Source organism: Scardinius erythrophthalmus (genome assembly GCF_964197995.2).
Source record: "Scardinius erythrophthalmus genome assembly, chromosome: 22".
NCBI classification, from domain to species: domain Eukaryota; kingdom Metazoa; phylum Chordata; class Actinopteri; order Cypriniformes; family Leuciscidae; genus Scardinius; species Scardinius erythrophthalmus.
In genome coordinates, this window is record NC_138242.1 from 3,042,096 (window position 1) to 3,058,870 (window position 16,775).

At 38.4% G+C, this 16,775-nt stretch overlaps 1 protein-coding gene across 5 annotated transcripts in view; it reads right to left on the reverse strand.

Annotated features, from left to right (window-relative positions):
- The window catches only part of pard3aa (par-3 family cell polarity regulator alpha, a), a 476,999-nt gene that overhangs the window by 107,804 nt on the left and 352,420 nt on the right, over positions 1–16,775 (reverse strand). For 3 of the 5 annotated variants that reach the window (XM_081353162.1, XM_081353160.1, XM_081353159.1), the window contains one exon: positions 1,858–1,986. The exons of the other annotated variants lie outside the window; for them this stretch is intronic. In XM_081353162.1, coding sequence (XP_081209288.1) covers positions 1,858–1,986 — 129 coding nt within the window. The remainder of the gene's footprint in view (positions 1–1,857; positions 1,987–16,775) is intronic. 5 annotated transcript variants of the gene reach the window in all.

Below are 16,775 nucleotides of genomic sequence, written 5' to 3' on the forward strand. Positions count from 1 at the left end.
TGCTGTCTTTGGGGTAGAGCTGGCAATGTGTTGGGCCCGATTCCCAGAGCCCATAGAGGAGAGCGTCAGAGACAAGACAAGCGCTTCGAAACAGGGTTCAGATGTTCCTTTGAGTGGACAAAGGCTTACTGTCGTCGCAGGGCCTGAGCGATGCCTCCGCTGAACATGGGATTGAGCCGATTGTTGTGTTTCAATTATGTGGCATCGCCAACAGAGGCTTGACAACAAAGTTCATTTGTTTTATGGCTGTCTAATGTGAAGGCCGATCCAAACACATCATTTTAAAGGCAATTTCTACAAATACATGTGAATATATGTACATGTGAACTATCACAAGTACAACAAAAACTGCAATATTATGAAAATAGTATAATGATTTAATAATAACTGTTTTGTATTGTAATATATTTTAAAGTGTAATTTATTCCTGTGATCAAAGCTGAATGTTCAGCATCATTACTCCAGTCTTCAGTGTCACATGATCCTTCAGAAATCACTCTAATATGATGATTTGATGCTCGTTTCTGATTATTATCAATGTTGAAAACAGTTGCTTCATATGTTTGTGGAAACAGTGATACAGTTTATTTTCAGGATTCTCTGATAAACACAGAGGTCAAAAGAAACCCATATATGTGACCCTGGACCACAAAACCAGTCACATGGGTCAATTTTATGAAATTGAGATTTATACATCACCTGAAAGCTGAATAAATAAGCTTTTCATTGATGTGTGGTTTGTTAGGATAGGACTATATTTGGTCGAGATACAACTATTAGAAAATCTGGAATCTGAGGGTGCAAAAAAAATCAAAACATTGAGAAAATCTCCTTAGTTGTTCATTTCTGTTGGCGATTGTGCTGCATTCACTCACAAAAATACATGTTTTATATATTTACGGTAGGAAATTTACAAAATATCTTCATGGAACATGATCTTTACTTAATATCCTAATGATTTTTGTCATAAAAGAAAAATAGATCATTTTGACCCATACAATGTATTGTTGGCTATTGCCACAGATATACCCGTGCGACTCGTGACTGGTTTTGTGATCCAGGGACACACATTTGAATAAAAGTATTACTTACTTTTTTTAACGATTTGCTTATATTTTTCCAAATAATTTTGGAAGATAAATACCTTAACCAAGTTTAGTGTTTTGTTCTTCCCTCATATTTAAAAAAATATATATTTTCCTCATATTTTGATAAAATATCCCCAATGGACATCTCTACTATATATATATATATATATATATATATATATATATATATATATATATATATATATATATATATATATATATATATATATATATATATATATAAAAATTAAATATTATATAATCATATAATAATATAAAACACTATTGTATTATATTATATTATATATAATTTCTAATTAAAATGACTGCTCTGCTTTTACTCATCTTTGTGAGAGAGAGAGAGAAAAAAGAACATCTGCCTAGAAACCACGTCTATAATAATTTGAGAGACAGGGAAGTGGAATGACTGAAAACGTGTCTCACGCTGTAACAAAAATAACAACACCGCTTTCATTCAGTCCTCTCTCTAAGGGCCTCCATTTAGTCCACGGCCCAAACGAACCTCCATTATCAGGCTGGTTCCTTCCGTTCAGGAGCACAAAAGAAACAAACAATCCATACGTGATCATTTTAATGCACCGTTATAAAAGCTCTTGACCGTTTACACCAATGACATCTAAGAGCTTTCCCAGAACTTTTACCTCCCTGGACGCCATTTACTTAATTAGACAGTTTGCTAATTTCCCGGGCAGCGGTGGTTAGGTTTAATTGAGAGGCTTTTTACGGGGACCGGGACACAGACGCTCACCTCTCCTGTTCTAGTCTCATTCTCTGCATCTCCTCTTCGGTGGCCTGAGTTTCCTCCATCTTGCTCTTGCCGGACCCCTTCCGCTCCATCTTGTCTCCTTGCCTCTCGTCTTTGCGGTTTTTGCCAAACCTGTGGCGGCAGAGACAGAGTGTGGGATGAATTGAGACGGACTTCTAGATTGTTTGTGTTTAAGATGGTTAAAGGAGTAAACCCTTTCTTTCTTTGTTCCTCGTTTCAATAAGAGTACTGGGATACCTAGAGGAAATTAAACTGTCAGACAACTTGACATATCAAAAAGAGGAACGGCCAAGTATGACAACTTTAGATTCAACACATCCCTTCCATTTTGCACAATAAGTCTGCAATATAAACAGTGTTATCTTATCTTTAAAAAAAAAAAAAAAGGAGCAGGTATCTTAAATAACACTACTATATATATATACACACACACACACACACACACACACACACACACACACACACACACACACACACACACACACACACACACACACACACACACACACACACACACACACACACACATATATATATACACACAGTATATACACAGTATATACACACACACTCAAAATCTTTTGTTAAATTTGATTAATCGTGATTAATTGATTTGACAGCACTAGTTAAAATACTCACGGTTTCAATAGTATAGCCACAAGACATAAACAAATGTGCATGTTAACATGATTTTAATGTGAAAAACTGCTTACTAACATTTTCTGTCTAAAATTACATCCAATTGGCCATAACAACAAAACACCACAAGCCTTATAACTTACTTTTTTCTTTAATGAAAATGAAGGGTGAGTTCATTAAGGTGCGTTCACATTAGTGAAACCTCAACACCATTAAAGAAGGTCCATAGTCAATAGGTTAGCAATGTATGAAACACCTCTTACACCACTTAAGTGGAGTCATTTCCAAACTCGGCAGATTTATATGAGTTAACATGACGAATTCACATGTTCAAAGATCAACAAACATGAATCTAATTTTGCCTGAGGAACTTCATCGTACAAAGGCAAATGTGACTCCCTTATACCACAAATGCTGTCAGTTTAACTCTTATTGAGTTTAGAATATTCCTTTAAGGAGACTGACAACATTGAATATTACCCTGTTTAGCATTGACTTTGTCAAGGGATTAACATGAAACAGCACTTTTGAGATGTTGTACATGCATACACATATGTGTGTGTTATCATTCCCCAAAGGCATTATCCGACTAACTTCCTCAACCTTTGTCCCTTCCTGATTGAAATCTTAAATGGCTACACTTGTCCTGCCTTTGGACGGGATGTGGTATAGACAGGCCTCCCAGTCAATGGAACAACACCGTGTGGTTATCAACCCTTTTCCTTCGGGATTCAAAAGGGCTCCAAGGCATGAGGACAACGTCTCAAAATACTGTGCTTCTGAGTGATGTCATTTCCTGCACACGAGTAGCTGTGGCTCGAGGGAAGGCGTGAGGAAGTACAGACTGTGGTCAGTCTTCCAGTCAAAGCAAGACTCGCAACATACGTTTCCAATATCACAATAATTCTTGGAAAGTTTTGTGTGTGGGTCTTACACGGTAAAAATAATTTACCGAGGGCGATAATCAAATTGTGTACAATAACGGAGTTTTGTGTACAAATCCGTGGGGCGACAATATGAATAAGTGCATCCAATAAAAGTACATTTCCATTCAATGAAAGTAATTATTGTCATTGACTAAGTTGCTTTCTCGTGACGCCTCCATTGAAATGTTGCATGCACATTGATTTTGAAAATTGTATTACCAAACAAAAACTCTCTTCAGTAGTCAGTGAATGAAAGCGTGATGGCACAAGCCATCAATCTGATTTCTACAGCATACTAACCACCGTAACCCCATGTTTATATTCTTAACTCGCATGCCAAGGTTCACTGGAGACCCCAAGAACACATTTCCCCCCTAAACTCAACAGAATTACCTCAGACCGGGTTGATTTTGGGCCTCTGGATTGAATTTATTCATGAAATGGGAAACCCTTTTCCCCAAATATGTTTATTGTTCTACTTCACACAGGCACATTTCTCAAACGACTCCTGGATCCAACACGGGATTGCGGGAGATATTCTCTTTTGGTTACATCGGCCAAACTTTCCACGTTTTTCCCTCCGATACTGTACATTACCTGATTAATTAATCAACAAATGGCCCGGGTCTAGGCGTAAAAGTCTGCCGCACGCATGCTAATAACAGCGAGGCTCAATCTATCACAGCTCTCGCTGACAACCCACCGTACATCTCAAGGACTTTTTCATTAACTCTCCTTAAATAATCTTCCTTTTCACCATGTCTTTCTCCGCAGCCCATCCCTCTCTTAAAATGACACGTGGAGAGATATGCCGAGAGGGCAGTGAGGATTTTGGAGGCTAATCGATGAGACTATTTCAAACTTTTAAGCTCGACGGCACACAAACAACTAAGGTCAAAAGTGACTGAATGGCTCTTTCAAAGCATTGTGGACTAAAATAAATGCAAATTCTCTTACCCTTACAGTAAAACTCCTTTGGGAGTCAACGTCTATTTGCAGATGAAAAGGACCACGGCTGTACTTCCAAACCATCCCTGGGGAGTTACCATGGTATTTTATTCATCTCTACAATGCCTGAGGCTTTAAGCGTAATTGTCATTAACAAATGGAGACTGAAACTACAGAGACTTTGTAATGAACAACAAGACTGTTTTTAGTAGATGCGCAGACTGTGAACTGAGGGATTGGACCTTCTCTCCCAGTTCACATCTTTCATTTTGCTAAACATCAAAACTAATGCACTCTGGCATGATCCCTAGACCTCACATTGAGTGTTTGTTTTCACAATCAATCATCTTTACAAGAATCTCTTATTAAAACCCCCAAGAATTGTACAATATTTGCTAGTCGGTGACAGGTGATACTATAGGGGGAGGGATATTCTCAAATTTGGATATGATAATTCAATAATTAAATTATGAATTGAAAATGGAAAATTTGGATATGTGCAAGACAAGATTTAAATATTTTTGGTTGGTTTTCCCAGAAGATAAATATTGTGCATTTTAATGTGTATGTCTTATAAAAGTACATTTTATAAAAGAAATTGTAACAAAACTCCAATTTTATGGGGCTAATGAAAAATGACAAAAGCACATACAATTACTAAAACCTAAAAAAAAAAAAGTTAATGTAATAATAGCTAAATATTAGCCTGGGGAAACCCAGACTACTTCCGGCGAATTTTAATTCTCTCTCCAGGATAGTTTGGAGAAGAGCCCATTCAAACTCATTTCTGTGCCGCCGAAATCGCGGCACCAATCAGAAACGTTGGGGGAGGGATTTACATGATGACGACAGCGCAGCGACGCTGAAGGAGTTCTCACGCAGTGAAAAATACATTGCGGAGCAGAGAGGAGACTGACAACACGCTGGCAGACAGGACAGAGCAGGCTACTTTTCGGTTACGTTTGATATTAAACATATTAAACAAAGTCTCAGCTTTCAAATTTGGTAATTTTTTTAAAAGAAATTTAAACAATAAATGCCGTTTTGTTGCTCTTTAATGTGCCGTGACAGATCGCTGTAGAGCATCAGTTAAAGCTGTTCTTGTGAACCGATCATCTCTTCCTTCTAGTTAATTTATAGCCTCAAATAAACATTAACAAACATAAGAAGGAATGTTGTTTTAACCACGGAAAGGCGTCAGTACACTCCGTTTTTCAAGTTCAAATCCTCCTATGTTAATCTACTCTCCTGACTGCTTTGTCGGACAAAATGGCGGATGGCGAAGTATGATTGGTCAATCAAGCTCCCTGCGAAGGGTCGGAATTTGAGCTACGTCGGTTGGTGACGCCCTTTTGGAAATGATTTGTCTAGATAGCTTCTCCAGACCCTACACTCAGTTTCAACTGAGAAGGGTCTGGTTTTAACCAGGCTAGCTAAATATTATAAAAGTATATAAATAATCAAATGAATCATATTCAGATCACCCACTTGAGCTGCACAATTCTGGACAAATTGAGAATCACAATTGTTTTTGTTTCAAACAGAGATCGCGATTCTCCCATGATTCTGAACAGACAACTAAACAAAATAACGCAATTTACAAGAGGTTATGATAAAATGTTAATTGCTGCAGTCTATTTGAAATGTTTAATTAGTCTGAACAGTTTTTGTGAATGATTCAATGACTCATAAATGCTTCGCTGGTTTCATTACTGGATGAACGAACCTCTTGAATGAATGAATAAATGACGAACACATTTTTTAAGTCACACGTCGCCACCTGGTGACGTAGCGATGTAATCAATACAATAGTTATTTGATGTTACTTTCAAAAGGTGATTCACTCTATTTTAATCGCTACCATAGTGTTTATATCCGACACATGAGATTGCGTGGGTGTTTGAATCGAGATCACGATCTTTTTAACGATTAATCGTGCAGCTCTACCGTCTACTGAGACGGTCTTTGTTTGGTTTGCTTTAGAGTCGAGTTTAGTTGTTGGGTTTACATATTTTGTAAGTCCTGCTAAAATTCTGAGACCACTAAAAGGACCCAATTTTGAAACACTCTAACATGACAAGTCTGCGAAATCAGAAAACGTTTTTGCCGTGCATGGCCATCAGTAGCTTTTACAAACAGACCCGGCCTTGACACAACTCGGCCAAGGCAAATGATCTGAACAATGCCTAATAGCTTCAACAGTATTTTCCTGTCTATACTACACAGAAACAGAACAAGCTGAATGGCACTGACATAATTAAGTGGTAAACGAATCAGAGACAGCACAATAGACAGCCATACATGAAGACAATGTTCTTTGTCCTTTTGTTCTTCAGCTGAATGAGCTTGAATCAGAGCTATTGGTTTTGGCTGGGCTGTGTGTTGCTGAGCGGCTGGCAGAGCTTCAGCGGGTCAGAGTCAATGTCACCAGTAATAACTGCGGTCTGATGGAGCTGGATCTGGACTCAGCAGTAGGTGAACAGTCTATTTGTCGAGAAGTTTTAAAGCTGTTTGCTCAGGCCCTCTGGGTCAGATTACCGCTTACTCACACCATCCAATTGCACATGGTTTTGTGTTAGAGATACAGAGGATTCGATGTATCAAAGACACAGTGACAAATCTAAGACAATTTTACAAAGTTACAAAGTCCTAACAACCACCCAGAACACCTTGGCAACTATATAGCAATGATCCGGCAACCCAGAACACTTCAGCATCCACACAGCAATCTCCTAGCAACCACCCAAAACACCTTAGCAACCACATACCAAATTCTTGGCAATCACCCAGAACACATTAGCAACCATCTATAAATGCCCTACCAACCACCTAGACTACATTAGCAACCACATAGCAATGCCCTGGAAACCACCTAAACACCTTAGCAACCATATGACAATGACTTGGTAACCACCCAGAACACCATCACATCCACATAGCAATGTCCTAATAACCACCTTAGCAATGATCTAAAAATGTCCTTGCAAACACCCAGTTCATATTAGCAAAAGCATAGCAACGACCTGGCAAATACCCAGACCACCTTAACAACCACATAACAATGCCCTGGCAACCAATCAGAAGACCTTAGCATCTACATAGTGTAGCAATTGTCTGGAAACCACACAAAACACCGTAGCAACCATCTAAAAGTGTCAAAGGAACTATCCAGAAAACCTTAGCATTCACACAGAACACCTTATATACCATCTAACAATGTCTTAGCAACCATCCAAAACACAAAAGCAGCCACATAGCAATGCCCTAGTAACCACCCAGCAACCACATAGCAACGCTCTGGCAACCACCCAGAACACCTTATCATCTACATAGCAATGTCATAGCAATAACCCACAACATCTTAGCAACCATCTATAAGCAAACATCCAGAGCACATTAACAACCACATAGCAATGTCCTAGCAACCACCCAGAAAACCATAGCAACCATCTAAAAATGTCCTAGCAACAATCCAGAACACTTAGACAAACACATATGCCCTGGGAACTACCCCAAACACCTTAAAAACAACATAGCAACGCCCTGGCAACAAACCAGAACACCTTATCAACCTTCTAAACATTTTCTAGCAACCATCCAGAACACAACAGCAACCCCTTAGCATCTACATAGCAATGTTCTAGCAACAATCCACAACACCTTAGCAACCAACAACCACATAGCAATGTCCTAGCAACCACCCAGAAAACCTTAGCATGGTATATTTCCCAAAATCATGGTATTACCATGTTCCGAAAACATATATACAACAAAACCCTGCTACCTTTTAGTTAGTGTTGTCTAGCATAACATATCTAAAAAATAAATAAATTCACCCTAACCTGAGATAGTGTTTTTTGTATGCCATTCACACACACCGCCACAGACTTCATCATAAAGTGTGCTCTCCAGTTTCCAGAGCACAAAAGTACAGTTTAATGGGCCATCACTAAGCATCTCTCCCCTATGCTCCTCTGACAGCCATGAGTAATGAGCAGCTAAACACCTGCCGGCTTCAAAACACACACTCAACCTCACGCACACGCACACGCACGCACACGCACACACACGCACACACACACACACACACACACACACACACACACACACACACACAAACACAAACACAAACACACACACAAACACCAGCCACGGCCAGACACACACACACACACACACACACACACACACACACACACACACACACACACACACACACACACACACACACACACACACACACACACACACACTCACTATCTGATTGAACTACCAATAGTTTAGATATTTTTTTTACACAAAACTGAAGGCAAAGAATAGCATTTATTTTCAAGATGATAACTGGACAATCTTTAGCATTGGTAGTGTTTGCATTTTTCTTAAAATAACATGTAAAATAGCACACACACTACAACCATACTGTATATGTTTCTCACAGCAATCTGCTACATTCTGCACAATATTCTAGTATTTGTTTCTGAACCTATCCACTTTTCCCCCTTTATGTAGCTATTTTCTACACTGGGACCATGAGTTTGGGTCTTAGACAGTTATTTATTTATGTATTTATTTTTATTATGGGTTATTTTGGTTCCCACAAGCTTAGACAAAGGACCATGCATACACACATACTCCAATTACTCCTTCAGCACAGAATCCCAGGTTTGACTCAATCAAGGCGCCGTACAGGAGTAACCGCAGCTGTCACTGTAGGAGGCAATCGAGCTTTAATGCTCAACAAAACGCTAGTTTACCCGAAGGACCATGCTATTATACTCAACAGCCCCCGTCTTCAGCTGAATAATGCCATCTCCTCAATCACCCCCTTCATCTCTGTCACCAGTGCTGTCAAATCTAACATTTCACCACACAAAGCAATACATTACAATGGCTGTTTACACTACAGAGACGTGACATGGGGCGCCCGTGTCTAACACAAAATATTGTATGCATTGCATTCCAAAAACAATGTGTCATGTGATGAAATGAGTTTTGTTGTTGTTTATCAAAAGGTAAAGGTTTGTGACCTTTCATGTGCAAATATGCATTTGATAATGCGGACCATGGATGAACCCCAAAAATAATTGAATGCATTCATTTAATGTGATTAATTCATTTATTTTAAATTATTTATTTAAAATACTTAAACAGCAAACACAATTAAGAGTTTTAATGCATTCTTTTAGTGTGATTATTTTATTTTAAAGCATGCATTTTATTCAATATACTTAAAAAAACCCAGCAAGCTAATGCATCTTTATAGTGTGATTAATTATTTACAATTATTTATTTATTTAGAAAAAAAGCAAAACGATACATATTTAGGTAATTAATTAATGTATTTGAAATCATTTATTTTATTTAAATTATTCTCTATTATTAAAGAAACAGTAAGTAAAAAATAGGTATTTTTTTTTTTAAATCATTTATTTTATTTACATTAGTTTATTAAAAACCAGTAATTATATATTAAAAAAATCAAAACACTGTACGTAAATACAATCAAAAAGACAAAAAGTGACATAACATATGCACATTTTCTAATTTCAACTATTTTATGCGGTGATGATTTCATATGAATTCGTATGTGAATCACACACATTTTTTAGATAAAGTAAGAACGAAGGTCCATCCCTAAATGTAACCGCTTTCCTAAAAACAGAGCAATTCAAGCTTGAACTTGTCAGCCCTAAAAATAAAAATTTCTAAACAAATTATTTGACCACTGTTGGCGAAGCTTTATTTAACTAGTTTCATATTTGATACATGTTTGTCCACTCACTGTTGTCAGTGCGATGGTTTATATTCTAATACCTCAAGCTGTATTGATTTACAGAACAGTAATGTACTACATGGCTCCAGGAGACTGACATTACTGTGTCTAAAAGACGAGAGTTCTGATGATACAGTTGTAGACGGACAGATAGAACTTAACCCTGATGCTCTAAACAACGGGATATTGGTTTGTTATAAAGGCCAATTTGGAGACATTAATGGATGAAACGAGGTAATGCTCAGAGGTAAGACTGACAAGAGTAGAGTTCACAAACACTTCAAGACTTGCTTTATGCAGCTACTGCATTAGATGACCAGATTCGTTGAGTAGACAAAGTGCAGTGGGGTCAGACCAAACGGAGTCAGTTCAGTATAATGAGCCTCTCTATAATCACAACAGAGCTGAGATGAAGAAATGAACCATCGCTATCAATCTGAGAGAGTGAAGCGAGATCATTTTAAGACTAACATTCCTTCCAACTACAATATCTATGATAACATTTCCAAGTGACAATTTGCCACAAAAAAGGGGAAAAAGGGAAAAGTAAATAATAATAAATAATAAAAATAATAACAAATATAGCTGCAAGCAGCGATAAGGGGCAGGGACAGCAGTAAAGAAAGTACATGATAGAATGGACATGAAAAACATATAGGTTCAGAAGTAAGGGTGGTACAAAATATCAATAGGGCGATATATCGTTGTCCTTCTCCCTATGATATCGATATTTGTATTAATAACATGCTTAATAGGTGCTCTAAAAGGATTTCCCTGCTCCCAGCGTCACTACTTCATGGCTCCTGGAGGTGGCGCTGAACACATGAATGAGGCAACATAACAAAAGTTAACTAGCTTAAGAAAAATTGTTTTTTAACAGGATGGAGGACAGCAGTGGGAGTAAAATAACAGATACCCCAACCACGTTTAAGTTCACATTTTCATTAACATAATGCATTGTACATTTTACATATATTTTTTAGATTCCCATTATTTTCTGAGGCAATTCTCATTAGGTTCTATTTCACACATGACATTCACCTAGATATGTGCTTTCTGGAAATGAAATGGTAGAGAAATATAGGCACTACAGAAAATACAACCTTGCCACATGGACCTTCACTTCTCTCTGGTGCACCTTCCATTTTAAATGGCCCTTTAGTGCAAAAGCCAGAGCCGTACTGCTCCTCAGGCAAGGCCCCAGCCAGCCATATGTAATTTTAATATCTTCTTGTTAGGGTGGAGAAGAAGAGAAAGCTGGATCTGTTCACTCTTCCTGTTCCTCTTGTGTTCTAGTGGCAAGTCGAGGTTGTTCACTCAAGGGCAAAGGGAGGCAGAAATCACAGCCAGCAATGAAAGAAGGCTGGTAATATCTAATTAGGAAGAGAGAGAGACAAAACGAATGAGGGAAAGTGCAGGAGCATCAAGTGCCTCTCCAAATTTCCCCAGCCTTTAGTGCTTAGCCCATGTTAATGGGAACATCATTATTATATGCCCGAGTCGCTACACCGTCGCCGTTGCCCGGACGACAAACTCTGTTGTTTATGCCGATGTTATGTGCCAAAGCTCAACGATTAAGCCGATCCCTGCGGACCTCATTATCCCTGACCTCCAACGCCACAGCCATTCCCCTGTCAAACCCAGCTTTGGAGAAGGTGCAAAAACGATGGCGCTTTTTAACGACAAATGAAGATATTCCAGTCTTGAGGCGACTCCGTGGCACACTTTAAAGCAAGATTTGGGCTTGATGAACACTTCATTCCTCATGTCCTCATGAAGTAAGAAAAAAATGGTGCATCCAAGCATCATTATTTATGTGGTCTAAATTAAAACAAAATGCGCAAATTTAAATCTTGGTGCACAGGGTTACAGTGAATGTCCTCTTAACTGTGAGGGCATTTGATGAATATGTTTATGATATTACTGCTGGAATCCGGAGGGAGATTTCAATCGAAAAGTTATTTCGCACATTCTCTGTGTATGTGTAAATGCGTATGTACATAAATATATGCAACTTTAACCATTTAACAGGGCTCCCAAGAGGCAAATTAAATTGAAGCGATATTGGTGACAAAACAATCCCAAGGAGAACAGAATTAGACTTGCATTTCCAGAAGGAAACACCATTGCTCGCAAGGCAGCAACACGAGAGAGCCATGAAACATATTCAGCTTTATAGGACATTTGTTGCCAGGGACAATAGTCAAATATACAGTTTTGTGGTCTTTGTGGATAACAACACTTGACTACAGAATGCCACGACTGACTGATCAGAATCGTGTATTCCAGAGAACAGTGTAATAAAGGTGGTTAAATAAATGTAAGAAAAACAAAAATCAAATCACAACTCAGTATCTAAATAAATGCAAGAAAGAAGACCAACCACACTAAAGTCTCACAAAACAAAAACAACAAATTCCGCAATTCAAGTGTGTATGAATGTTCAAGCTGAAATAGTTGGAGAAAACTATGAAGAACAAGACATGGTGAGAGGAATTCAATGGGGTGCTGCTTTGCAGATACTGTAATAATTAATATGTCAGTGAGCATATGAGATTCAAACTGTATTAGCAAAGAGCAAAAGTGATCAAACATGGAAACTTGCGTTAAGTTGAATGTCATGGATGGAACCACACTGGCACTGTGAGCTACTCTGTGGTCATTACGTCCAAAGTTTGGACTGCATATAGTTGCAGAACCGTCACAGAAGATGATTTTAATATATCATAAGGCACCCCTCTCATCTGGGGTCTCAACTCTGTAACTCTGTCCTGACAACTGCTTCATATTTTACATATTTCACACATGCCTATGCTTGCAAGAAATGGGCCAAAATATAACAGTTTAATGTTCTCTATTTATCATCATGAGCAATCTGTGTGTGTTTAAGATCAGCTGATAATAACAAGTATTCCTTTTTACAATTGCTCTTTTTTAACCCTAAGCATAACATGGAAAAATCTACTTTGGTTCAGTATTATCACTTAAGCACAAATGTTTAAGGATTAAACGAGCAAAATATTTTACCTATTGGTGTAACAACTGTAAGTCAAGTATAAAAGTACAGGCATTTAGTGTTGGGAAAGAGTGTATATATGTGTATATGTGTGTCTCTAGGAAAAAAAAATATATATATATATTGTGTTAATTGGGTGAGATCATAGTATCACCCTATACAACATGTACAATACTGTCTGTGTGACCTCAGAAAGCAGAGGCAATCCATGACATGAACACAAGACAGAAGCTCCCACAGGAGTAATGTGCCAGTGTGTGTGACCTAGATACAGTATGCCACCTCACAATGCATACTCAATGGGACAGTCTGATCACACACACACACACACACACACACACACACACACACACACACACACACACACACACACACACACACACACACACACACACACACACACACACACACACACACACACACACACACACACACACACACACACACACACACACACACACACACACACACACACACACACACACACACACACACACACACACACACACACGGCCTCAGGGCAAGACAGTTGAAGGAAGGTTTGCTTACCTCTAAATCACATTTTAATGATAGACCATGCCTGTGCCTCTAAAACACAGCCAGTTTCTCACCATGCAACTATGAAACAACATTTTGTGCCTATGAAATATGTGTTGTACAATTATATGTAAATTTAGAGAGTATGAGCACACGAAAACAGCAACAGCAAAAACGCTGATATGAACAAAGGAAAGCTGTAGTAGCACAGTAGTGATCGATTGCATGCATGCTGTTTTCTCTCCTTCATACAACCTTGTACAATCACCAAATCATCAGGGTCTTTCTTTTTTAAAATCCTCACTTCTGTCTTGCACTTTCCAGCCCGTTCTTTACATTGTCTCCCCAGTGCCAAAGGAATGCCCAATTACAACCTCCAGGAGACAAACGAGTTGAACAACTACCACTTAAGACATCATTACCCAGTGAACAACAGAACAGAGGAGGGAAAACGGAAAAGGAATCTGTCATTTACCACAGAATCGAAAACATGTATTTGACAGGAAAGATTGAATGGCGAATTTGATCGCAATTGCCTTCCTTTGAAAGAAATTATACACATATTCCTCTCTGGTATCAAATCATCAACGTGAAAGATTGTTTCCTTCTTTAATCATTTTTCATCACACACGGTACTAAAAAATGGTGTGAGAGAGAGAGAGAGAGAGAGAGAGAGAGAGAGAGAGAGAGAGAGAGAGAGAGAGAGAGAGAGAGACTATAGGTGAAAGCAAAATAAAATGTGGAAAAGTAAAATAGTGAGAAAGATGCTTTTAATTATTAAGAATCTGTTATTGACCACTCTATTCAAAACACACACACACACACACACACACACACACACACACACACACTACACATTTAGTTGTCAAAACTAAACAAATCAAACAAACAAACTTATAATGTATGAAGGCTTTATCTAGGATTATCTAGGGTTATCTAGGATGGCCTTAAGTCAGTGCTTCCCAGGCACACCATCAGTACAAATTTTATATGTCTCCATTATCTGACACATCTATTTCAATTCCTGGAGTCTCTACTATCAAGCTGATGAGCTGAATCACATGTGATTGATTAGGAAGATGCAAAAAAATGTCTACTCTTGGAAGCATTGCATTAGGTGGTACTGAACCCTAAGTGTTCCCTTAAACCCTGAAGGACCCTATCGCCATTGGTTTTCCCCTTGCCTGTCACGCCCTTTAATTCCAGCACATTTTAGCTCCAACCCTAATTAACCATACCTAAAGCAGCTAATCAAGGTCTTCAGACTAGAAACTTCCAAGCAAGTGTGTTAGAGCTAAATACAGGAATCGGATCAGACAACCCTACATTAGAAACCGTCTCCTAACCTGAAATTTAAGTCCATTTCTTATCACTGTGATAGAAGGTCTTCTTGGGGGGATAGGTTTGTCATGTTCTGCCATTTGAGCTCTTTTAACCTTTTGATAGAATGAATGTTACTCTAACCCCCGCTTTCTTCCCAGCGCTGTTTACTGACATGTGCTGAGGCTAAGCAAGGCTCCCTTCGTGTCACGTCACTCTTGCTGTTGAAACTCTTAGTTGTGGAACAGATGCCCTCATCTTTATTCTCTCTTAAACCTGTGGCTCTAGCGTGAGTCTGGAGGCGGGTGGTAAGGCTTCAGAGAGAACAGTCAGCAGTCTTTGTGCCAAGTGTGTGGCCTCTTGCCAAATTGTCAGCAGATATCATCCGTCGATGGGTAACAAGTGGAAAATTTGGCTATTCTTGTAGCCAACAGTACCTTCTTCAAGGTAGCTAACTGTAGAGCAAGGGGAGGGTTGTGTAGCAATAGATCCTCTTTTGGCCAGAACCCCAAATTTAGTTCCAGAGAAAAGTTACTTTCCATGGTTGCAGGCTTGATTTGTAGAACAATGTTAGTCTGGCCAAGGCATGTGTTTCAATATTCATTAGAGACAAATGATGATCCCGTCCCAGCTCCCATTAAGAAGACGCATCAGCCCAATTCATATTTTTCCCCAAAAGACGGCAGCCCTGTTTCAAATCTAGATTCTCTCTTTGAGGAAATCCTTGCATATAACTGCATTCAAGATATGTTATATCTGTTGCAAAGTGATGGATATCAAAAGTGATGTAACTTTTCTTAGCTGTGTCAGAACTGTTGGCAAGTCTTGGGGAAGTACCTAACCCAAACACATCCCACCACACTAACAGAAATACGATCTTCAAATGGAAGTACATCTATTCCTGGAGATCAGCCAGAGGAGATCTGATTGCTGTAATGTCTTTAAGAACGTTTTGTTGTTGTTGAGATTGTCAATGTAGTTCTGTTGAGCCAGTCTCATACTTTAACCTTCGGTTGAAGGTCTTGTAACATGTCAGTTCTGCTCTTTGTGTCTGGAGTTCTCGGCAACATGTAAACTGGAGTACAAACAGCATGTCTGTGCAACCCTATTGAAATAGTTGTCTGAAGGCTATTATTGTAAAGACACGTTTGCATGGTCAAACTTTAGGCCATATACTTCAAAAAAATGTATAACATCCAATGATGTCTCCTGAGTTCCTGACAAGAGCCCCATTCACCTTTTCTTCTAAAACGAGTTCAGGTGACGTGTTCTATCAGCCTATACCTCTTGAAAGTTGTTTATTGTAAGAAAAGCAATACCTCAATGTGCCTCATTCAAACCAACTATATATATATATATATATATATATATATATATATATATATATATATATATATATATATATATATATATATATATATATATATATATATATAACAAAAGACCACAGAACAAATGTAAAAGCAAATTGCAATGTGCCAATAAGAACTTCAGTGAGGTTACATTTTCAGTATGTAATAAACAATAATCCGTTTGAGATCTACCTCATAATATGGTGAAATCCTCCACATAAAACACCTTGAAGAAAGGGATAAGTACATACTCCAGAGATAGACTCCACTTATTGGCGTCTCTTTCACAACCCAATATTACTATGATATGTTCCTTGAGCCAAAAATACTCACGCATTGACAAAGTAACTTTCTATTTTCCACGTCCAAATCGCACAGGCAAAGCATTT